The sequence below is a fragment of the Sinohyriopsis cumingii genome, chromosome 15 (genome assembly GCF_028554795.1).
Source record: "Sinohyriopsis cumingii isolate HCF-2022 chromosome 15, ASM2855479v2, whole genome shotgun sequence".
NCBI lineage: Eukaryota > Metazoa > Mollusca > Bivalvia > Unionida > Unionidae > Sinohyriopsis > Sinohyriopsis cumingii.
Genome location: NC_142975.1, coordinates 59845170 through 59855563, shown reverse-complemented (window position 1 = coordinate 59855563; position 10394 = coordinate 59845170). Strand labels below are relative to the sequence as shown.

The window sequence follows — 10394 nt, the reverse complement described above, 5'->3', positions numbered from 1 at the left end:
TTGTGTTTTAATGTAGCGAGCAACACGCACTGACCGGGGACTTAACATTGTGCATGTGCTTTCCCGATGTTTATTAGTTTACACAAGTGGTGAAATAATTTTATGTAGCTTTTTAAATTCTGTATATTATCAATGGTAGTAAAATATATAATTTTTGCAGAAACGCTACATAGGTATATATCTTCGTTAGACAATTATATATATATATATATATATATATATATATATATATATATATATATATATATATATATATATATATATATGTCAGAGATAATACGCATTAAAGGGAAAATCTAAGGTATGCTGTTAAAAATGTTTCATGTATAATGTTTTGTTTAATAAGTTGCACATGTGCAAGGATTTTCCTGCAAGGTGCACATCATCAAATTGTGCATTGTAGCAAACGTATTTCTTTTCAATTGATGACGAGTAAAGTTATAAAAACTAATGAAAGCTGTATTTTTTATTTACTTGTCATTCCAAGGAGACTTTTATTAAGCAATAATAATCCAATACAAATCCCAAAAAGTTTGAACCTGGTTATTAAAACAAATTGACGATTTCTAATGTTTTTGTCTACTGCACAGTGAAACCACAGTCAATCAGCGGTGAAGGAAAAATGTGTTGAGTTTGGCATCTATATTCCATATGTCACTGATAACAATCTTCTGAGCTGAATATGAACTCAGCTTATTCTGCCCTCTTCTGTATATAACCCCTCGACAATATTTTCTCCTGGCTACGTTTTGTGTAACAAAGATAGTACGAAAATATAGTAGTATCCTTTTATGGAAAATTGTACGCTTACTTGATAAATATTTTTCAACTCTAATTATCGATTTCTCCATACGCCCCATCATTTCTGTAAGAAAATGAACAAATATGTCAGACGATCCAAGACTGCATTATTAAGACTACATTGCCAGTACATTTTAATACAACACGTATGCCGTATTATTAAGGGTTTCATTTAAGAACGCTCTAGATAAAAGAAACACAAGCAAGGAAACTCAGTGAAAACGTTATTATGGATGCTTGCTGTTTGTCAGGAACATACAAATTTTATTGTTATAATTTACTGTAATTGGTATAAACGGTATTCTTTACTCCCTTTGCGAATGTAATTTATAGCACTTTGTCAAAGCAGCTAACATATAAATAATAAAATGCATTATGCATTTTGAATAAAGTTTAAAAATGAATTTTGACCGATAGCTTTAAAGAGCAAGAACATGACAAAACTTTCGATCAATGTTATTATCTAGAAAATCAGTGGATAACACAAAACAGTTGTCTGGTATCCGGTTTAGATCATGGTCCTGCCACTAAAACATTATACATGTAATTAGTAAACAAATTTACAAGGTTAACATCTATTGTATAAAGAATACAAACATAACAGAACTTCATAGAACTTATACACGGGTAGCACTGTTAACACAGATATATTTCAAAGATACCATGTACAAATATTCAGCAATACGACATTAACATTTTAAAATATCTGCACATGTACAAATTTTTAAAATATATGACATTAGGTATTTATTTACCATACGCTACAACTTGTTTTATAATAATACACTGGCGTAACACAAAAGTTATTAAAATACTCTGTCAAAACTTTTGGTATATGTAAATAACTGATAGAGTTCGACCATTCTTCCGTACAAAACTAAAAGCAGTAAGCTATTCTGGCACAAAATTATTAAACTTAATGTTTCCTTAACTGACATCCACCCAAAACAGTGTTCTCCCTACACAGAAGAGATGGGGATAATGTTAAAATATCTTTAACATTTAAAACAATCATGCCTGCACTTTTCTGTTAGCTGTGTAGTTTCTACATGAAAGAAGAATTACAGTGTTCTCCTACACAGTATAGAAAATGTGGAAATATATCTGTATAGTAAACTTTCATTTTAAACACTAAACTTCTAACCTTTCAGAATTGTTATTTTCTTATATTATTGTTCAGAGAATGCTTCAAAGTGGTTGGACCAGGACAACATATTATCAATAAAGCTACCTAAATCTTTGTCATATGTAACAGATTCAGGCTAAGCACCATTTACTTTACCATTTGAAAGCAATATATAACTTTTCACTTTCAGTCCAACATGATATAGACAACATTCATGTAAGTCCAAAAGAAAGGGATTTATGGTACTACTACATAAATAGATTCTAGATATACATATTTGCTTGCAAGTTAATATCAATTTCAAACTCCGTTCAGTGTTGGGAAAACACTGTTTGTCCTCTTAGTACATTTAATGTCTTGTGCTGCCATGTTTTGCATGACACTAATTCTTGGATGTATATTCTCTTGTTCCTTCCTTCCATCACAAGTAGGTGTGAATAAACATTCCTATATTCTTTCCGAAATAGCGTTTTTAAGATGTTTCAATCAAAATTGAGGTTCAAATCAATTTAATTCATAAATGTATTTTTGAATTGGTACTTCTTCATTTGTTACATTTGCATCAATGTTGAAAGTGACAGCAACTTAAACCAACTACGTACTTCAAGTAACATTGCAAATATCTAATGTAAAAGACTTTATTTAAATAAAAATAAACTGGACAAGTCTACTATTAACTTTTGTATTACTAAAACAAGTTGTCATCGAACTTTAGAATATATTTAAAACACCGCATTTGAAAATATTAGAACAATTAAAAGGAGATAATACCTTTTATCGGCTCAATCTGCACCTTGAAATGTTTAACTTCCTCGTGCATGGTCTGGATATCAATGCGACATTCTCCCACTGCATCTTGGATATGCTTCGTGAGTTCAAGTTGAAGTTTCATGTTTTCAGTAGAATCAAACGGACATGTTTTTAACTGAGCTATTTTCCGGTTGACATCTTCTTTGAATTCGTCATCAAGAGCTGTTGAAAGTCTTTGTAGACTGGCCTCCAATATCGTCCACAGCTTCTCAAACTCACAGGTTGTCAGAGTGGGAACAGGAATATGTCCAAAGCAATCATTTCTAAGATTTCTCAGTCTCATCAAATCTGCCCCCAATGAATGGTCTGTTTCAAATACTTGACCACTCCAACCATATTCAGGTGGACAAATTGGAAAAACATTTCTGTGTAGAGTGGACAAAATCGTTATATCTAAGTTTTGTAGATCAATGTGACCATGAGTGGGATACAACAATGGCCATTGTGGAATAGTAATAATTTGGCGTGACTTCAATTTTTGCAAATCAGGTCTCTTTGAGTCAAAAAAATCTCTTATCTGTTGATCAGATGCAGGAGGAAAAGCCTGAAGATCACTGTACCATGTCTTTGCTAGATCATGCATATCGCCGGTGGATGCACGTACTTGCAGCAACTGACTGTCCCATTCAGAAAACATCTTTTTTAGATTTGAGTGCCATGTCAAAGATATTTTTTGTAACTCTGTTTGGCACATTTGGTGTACCCTAGGTAGAATGTTCTTAACATCTGTCACCAAACTGTGTAAGATCTGCTGATGTGGACTACTCAGAGTGAATGTAATCCACATATCTAAAAGCTGATCGATCTTTGGCTGCCAAGAAATAAAAAAGGCCTGTGCTTCTGTTTGCCGAACATGCAATAAATTCACTTCCTTTTGTTGAAATATCTTTAAAACCATATCAGATTGCCCGGGCGATTGTCTGATGCAAAATTTAAGCTCTTTCAGGAAAGCTGCAATAAACCTATTTGCGTGTTCATGATGCCGTCCTGTGAGACGCACAAGCTCCAGCTGATCCACCTGACAAAGGTTGATAAAGTCCTTAGTCCACTGTTTTATTAACGACCATAGGGAAGCATTCAACGCGGCAAGGCTTTGTATTTCACTAGACCATTTATTTAATGTATTCTGCTGGGTTGCATTTTTAGTCATAAAATCGTGTAATTCATCTTCCCATTCTTTTAGAACTGAAAGTTGTTGTCTTATTTCCATATCTGTTCGCCCACAACTGCTTTTCCATTTGACAAGGAGCGATTGAAGAACCTGCTGACTTGAAGCATCAAGTCCCCTATATTGCTGGTCAAATGAATCCCACAACAGCTTCAGATCATTAGACCGACCATGGACGTTGACTTTATCCAGCCACAATTTATTATATTCACTGAAACAACATGTCTGAATATTAAACTTCAGCAGTCTGTGGAGGACTTCAGTTCCTACTGTAACTAAGCATTTTGCAAATCTGAACCAATTCAGGGATTCTGTTTCCATGCCTCTAATTTGATACGTTTATGCAGCTTTCTAAAGAGATAAACCACTATCACGATCTCTCATCACGTATTTCTTTCTGGTCATTTGATACTCAGTCTCTTCAATTAACTGTGTACCAGAATACAAATCTAGAAACAGTTTGCAACTCCATCTGCGTAAACGCTCGAAATGGATGCGGTCATATGGCAAGATCCAGTCTTCTCTGTTACTGTATCTGAAAAAAAGTAAACATTTAAATAAGACAAGAACCATTTCCACTATATTAACTGTACATGAGGTACCTCCGACAAATGTCTATAATCATTGTTTGCCAAGAGATGTCACATGTTGACAAAATATCTCCATATCTGGCGATTGCGACTGGCGCGTGTATCGAGACATCACAAAGGCTGCTGAATTGTCATTCCATTTATAGCTTGGTTGAATTCAAGCTTTATTTAACTGTCGTATTGGTACATCACAATAGGCCTTTACTAACTAAAGTTTCCAATCTGGTTTTGACGAGTAGGAGCTTCTAAATATGTACTCCATTGAGAAAGATAAATATTGTAAATATCATTGATTAAATACTTGGAATGTAGACAACGTACTAAACAACATTGGTTCGGGACATCCCCAAGCTCGACCCCATTCAGATATGTGATCTAAATGAAACAGAATAAATACTAATAACAAATCTTTTCCAATCACTATATTAACATTCAGTATTGATGATATCACCGATCTGAATTGTCTCAGCTGTTTAGTAGCTATCAAATGGCACAAAGAACTTGATCATTCACTATGAACTAATTGATGGACATACTACTGTGACATTTTACTTAACTTTCATTGTGTGTTTTTCTCAGGTTTTGGGTGTCAATATATGCATTCAGTTCATCAGCAATTACATTGCCGAATAAATCATGCCACGTAAACAAATCGTTTTCAAGTGCCATAAATGTATCTAAAATGTCGATCCTTGACAAGTGAAACCGGGGATCAAATTATCATGTCATATACTGCTTGATTCATAATATCAGTCTGCAATTGAATACTCATACATATTCACTAAATCCAGCGTATTTAGACTAATAGTATAGGATATTCATATGCCCGCCGAAGGACCACAAATACACTTCGAAGACATGCACCCGTTGTAAGCAGAAAGAAGATAGCCCAAAATGCTTATAAAATAGAAAAAGCCAGAATCATCAAAGATGGACACTTTTTAAGAAGATATATTGGAAAATGACTCCACCGCCAAGCAGAAAAATCTCGGACAAATGATACATTTCAGCAGCGCGATCCATGCATACTAATAAAATTATCAATGAATAATATTTTTACCAATCTAAAGCCATGGCAGATCTCTCCTCCACAAGTTTGTTTACCAGAATACATGACTTGGAAGCTTGAAGATTTTAGAAGTCTTACTTCTAGCTTGAATATCTGCTGATAAAAATGTACTTTACATTAAATACATTCATTCACAGTTAAACTATTTCCTTTTAAAGTTGTACATCTTGTGTAAAGTTGCATATAAAAAAGAACAGTAAAAAACAGATACATATAATCTTATAATTTTTTTACTATAATTCTATCATACCTTTTTTATAAAAAAAAAAAATTCTTTAAGATTTTCTTAATTATTGACTAACACCAAAAACACACATAGCAGAAAAAATATGCAAACTAATGCTGGCAGACACAAAAATAGTTTCACTCTAACTTCACATCCTTTTCCCACAGTCCCTGTAAAGTACTGAAAGTAACATTTTCAACCAATCAAAGGTAATATTGCGGTATGATTCCGTGTTTTATTTAATCGAGCAGGACAAATAAGAACGTCATTCTCAAGTTACGATCAGAATGAGCATTGATGATTATGTAGGAAGAGCCAGTGATTTCTACGATTTGCCTTCAGTAAATATGTGTTTAAATATCCATAGAAGTATATATCTACTATTGTAGCAACAATAATCTCGTTATGCCACATTGGAATTGGGATCCTAGTATATCATATTGCTTTCATTGTTATTGCCTATTTTTGCTTGCCATGCTAATTTAACTTTAAGAGTGCAATATGTAACTGACATTTGAAAATCACTTCACTTAATGGTAATATGGATTTAAATATTTCTCCCAAAATACGCGACTTATTGCATATAAAGTGTTAGATTTGTAGAATACCAACATCTTTGCAAGGCTCTTGTTGAAACGTATAAGCACATACGTAAATCCTACACTAATAAAAGCATTTTTGATTATTTGTATCATACCTCATTGACTAATTGCATGTGTAAGATATTAATAAACAACATTAGCACCTTAACACTTTTGCTCTATGCAACCGTTACTTACTGACCTTTCTAACCATAAGTAGCTGTTCCGTAAACTACCACTCTTAACGTAAAGAACTTCCATCTTTGTATGCTAACTATAAATACTTAGCAATTACTGCATCTTTTCAATTAGTTAGGTCAACTTGATGAGTTAAAACGTACATCAAGGCATGTTTTAAAAACATCTTTACAAAGTTATTTTTATTGAAATGGATAGGGCGAAAACAAGCTCTATTCGCACTGTGTTCTCTCTAGGAAGTTCAATGATTCATTGAAATCAATTAAAGTAATCTGTGAAAAATTTTCTTCCTACAAATAGCATTTAGTGACAATAAACATTAGAAAAGAATTGGTCATGGACTTTTTACACCTTTCTTGTCAAGGACGCCACAAAAGCAAAAACGCAGATGTAGATAAATCGATTCTTATACATAATGCAATGTGGTAGCCTAGTGAACATATTTTTTTTTACTTCTGTAAGTAAGCTAAATAATAGATTTATTTTGTCATTTTATTCCCTAGTTTTGTTCTCGGGGTGAAAAAAGTACTCCGCTTTACAGGTGGCAACAAGATATTCATTCATATATTAGATCAATAGTTAAATGATTCCTGTACACAACAGTCCTTGACAAACCTCGCTGACAGTTAAGTCTTTGATTAATAAATGGCAAATCCTTATCAATGTGTTTTATATATATCTATATTTTTGTAATTCCTGGTACACTAAAACCTGTGTTGTGAGACCACTGCCATGAAAGACCACCTAACTCGAGAAACCTGGTTCTCCTTGCACAGATTTACTGGTTATATAGTGTTATTACCTGTTGTGAGAGACCACCTGTCTTTAGAGACCATTATCGTTTGGCAAAAGGGGTGGTCTTTCAACACAGGTTCTACTGTATATGATTAATATAATTTTTATAATACTTATTCATGGCTGTAATGTGCATAGACTATTTTTTTTTTTGTTATAAATTGTGTATGTAATTTGAATCTGTTAAGAACGCAACTTGCGTAGGATTTATAAATAGATCATTACGTACGTGTTGACACTTAGGAATAATAATCGTAATAATAAAACTTAAAATGGCGCCTATGGCGTAGTTTCTCGGTAACTGATGGGGTATGGAAGTTTCGAGAAAATTATGTGGTTTTCCGTTGGCTGTGCGAGGCCACATGAATATACTTAGTTTATCAAAAGCAGTGCTTTATGCTGTCACATAGGGTCTATTGCGAAGTATGTTCGTAATATACGGTGTATATAAGGAAAAAAATAAAGCATTCATTTTCATTCCGACTTTTGGAGTCATTCACACCTTTTGTGTACCTGATATTAGTCTGCAGACGTGTTTTATGCTGTACTTAGATATTTTAACCTCTCACGTTTCAAAAAGACGAACAAAGGTATACGTATTGAGTCCAAGAAATATCGCTCTGATGGTAAAGGAAATCATTGTGCCAAAGGAACAAGCTATAAATCATGCAAATGGAACAGAAATAAGTACGGGATCACTATAAGGAGATGATCTGACTTGTTGTTAGGGCACTTCTTGTAAAGAGTTCGCCTATTGACTGTGCTTCGGCAATTTGTAGAAATGCGCGAAATCCGTAAACAACGTGTGACACAAGCTACATACAAAGCAGTATTACTATCGCCAACAACGGCGTGTGGCGAATTCCGTAGAAATTTACCTACTAACCAAAACGATATCATATTGATTTATACCGATGTTAAAGTCAAGTGATGACAAATTATTGATAAAAAAGACAATCTGTTCCCCATTCATAGGTCACATGCTTTGCTTTGTACATAAAGTTTACACCTCTCAGTAGAATTATGGAAAGTAGACAATCTTCGTAAGGGTACACGGGGATACATATTAATACTTTATTAGTCTTTCAACAACTTGAACATAAAATGAGACGTTTGACACTTCACTTATAGAACAGGAGGAATCTGATCGTAGGTTAGAAGGGCCCGAGAGTCGGGCTATACGATTTGTTAAAACCCCAACAGCCATTGTTTATCTGGCTTTAGCGCGTCAGTTGATAAAAAAAATGTCTAATTGAGTTATTTTATCAGGTGGACCACACAAATCGAACGCCATAACCGATTAACCAATTAAATGTTGTAACGTTATAACCAAAGCTATGGAATACATATTACGTAGGAATTCGGCTGGGGAAATTAGGCACAGACTTTATAACAAAGGAAATATATATATATATATATATATATATATATATATATATATATATATATATATATATATATATATATCATTGTCATGAATCAAACTTTTATTTATCAGCTTATTGGGTCCGTTACTTTTACTGTGTTTCAGTTTTCTAATTGTTTGACTTATCTCTTCTTAACTATATCTAATTTAAAATTCCAGATCATACCTTACAAAATTCATTCGAAAATTCAGTGCTATCGTCATCAGCACGAAAATAAGGATTCTCAATAATATTAATGTTTACTTGTGATCAAGCTGTAAGCTGGTAAATAGTTGTTTCAGTTAATTGTTTTGTACCGCATCATTTTAGCATCCGCCAATATGATTTCGCAGTTTTTAATCGCGCAACTAATACTAACAAATTAGCCCCACATAGATTAATATGATTTTTTTTAAAGGTTGAGCGTGTTTTTAGGATACGTATGACTTTATCTCACGGCTTCTATAAATATTTTGGAACACAGAATATTGTTTTCTTTTAGAATTACATTCTGCGTTAAACCAAGAAGAATTTTTACGCAACCTCCTATGTCTGACATACTTCTATGTGGCACGTTTGGGCAGAAAAATTACATAAAAATGCAACTATTTCTATATGAATTAACAGTAACTAAAGCAACCCCTTCTTCCTGCTTATCGGTCCGGAAAATATTAAAATTATATATGCAGCCTTATCTAAACACCATCGAGCTCAAAAAGTTAGTTTTAACCGTTTCATTATATTTAATTCTCGACCAAGGTAGCCAGTTTAGATAACAATTTAACAATATAAAAACGCGCAGTTCTCTCTCTCTCTCTCTCGTAACATTTCCCCAGGACTCAAAGCTGTGAAGAGGAAGTTACTAGTTCTCTTTTCCTCGTCGAATGTAAGTTGGAGTTGAATGTGTCACACCTACACATGCTGATGGATTAGATCCGCCTTTTGGTCAAACCCATAGTAAAATTGAATGCAGAAATTATATCGTTATTACAATGGAATAAGGACTTTCTGAAGTGAAATGATTCAATAAATAAATATCAGTGTCCACAATCCTGTCTATCTAAGCAGGAATGTATGCATGTATATATTCATGATCTAAGCCAAGGCATCTAACTTTTTGTGGCTCTCAACCAAAACATGGGCAGTGTGAGCAAGAACAGGTCCTTATCACTACTTTTGCATATTAATTAAAATGCAAATTTTCAAAATGACGGTCTACTGGTCGCTGGCTGCATAAGGTGAAGGACTAGGCCGCATGCAGCCCGTTGGCTGGATACTCCTTGTCTAAGTATATGTGATTTCTAAGAAACTATAACAAAACTTTGATAGGAATTTTAATATAATGCAATGTCAATTTTTCCAAACCTGTATCAATGAATGAAGCATATCATCGTTTTGCTTGTTTCTCAAATTTACCCATATGGTCTCATCCTTTCAGTGATTAATTCTCGAGGAACTTTAGAATATAGGCACTATATTTCCTGGCGGCGGAATCAGTAGAATTAGGAAGTAGTTAAAGGAATATGACCTGTTAATATTGAAACGGGATAACAGAATTGTTGATAATGGAGAGCCGGTGGTGGGAAGATATCTCTCAATCCGAGTAATTGGCACATTTCTAGGA

General features: G+C 33.7%; 1 protein-coding gene across 1 annotated transcript; it reads right to left on the bottom strand.

Moving 5' to 3' along the window:
• Window positions 1–591: 591 nt before the first annotated feature.
• On the bottom strand, window positions 592–3377 carry LOC149781888 (uncharacterized). Its single transcript, XM_089934796.1, has 2 exons — window positions 2699–3377; window positions 592–865 (listed from the first exon to the last, which is right to left on the bottom strand). The coding sequence occupies exons 1-2, from the start codon at window positions 3372–3374 to the stop codon at window positions 606–608; spliced, it is 936 nt and encodes a 311-aa protein (XP_089790922.1). The 5' UTR covers window positions 3375–3377; the 3' UTR covers window positions 592–605.
• Between the last annotated feature and the right edge of the window lie 7017 nt (window positions 3378–10394).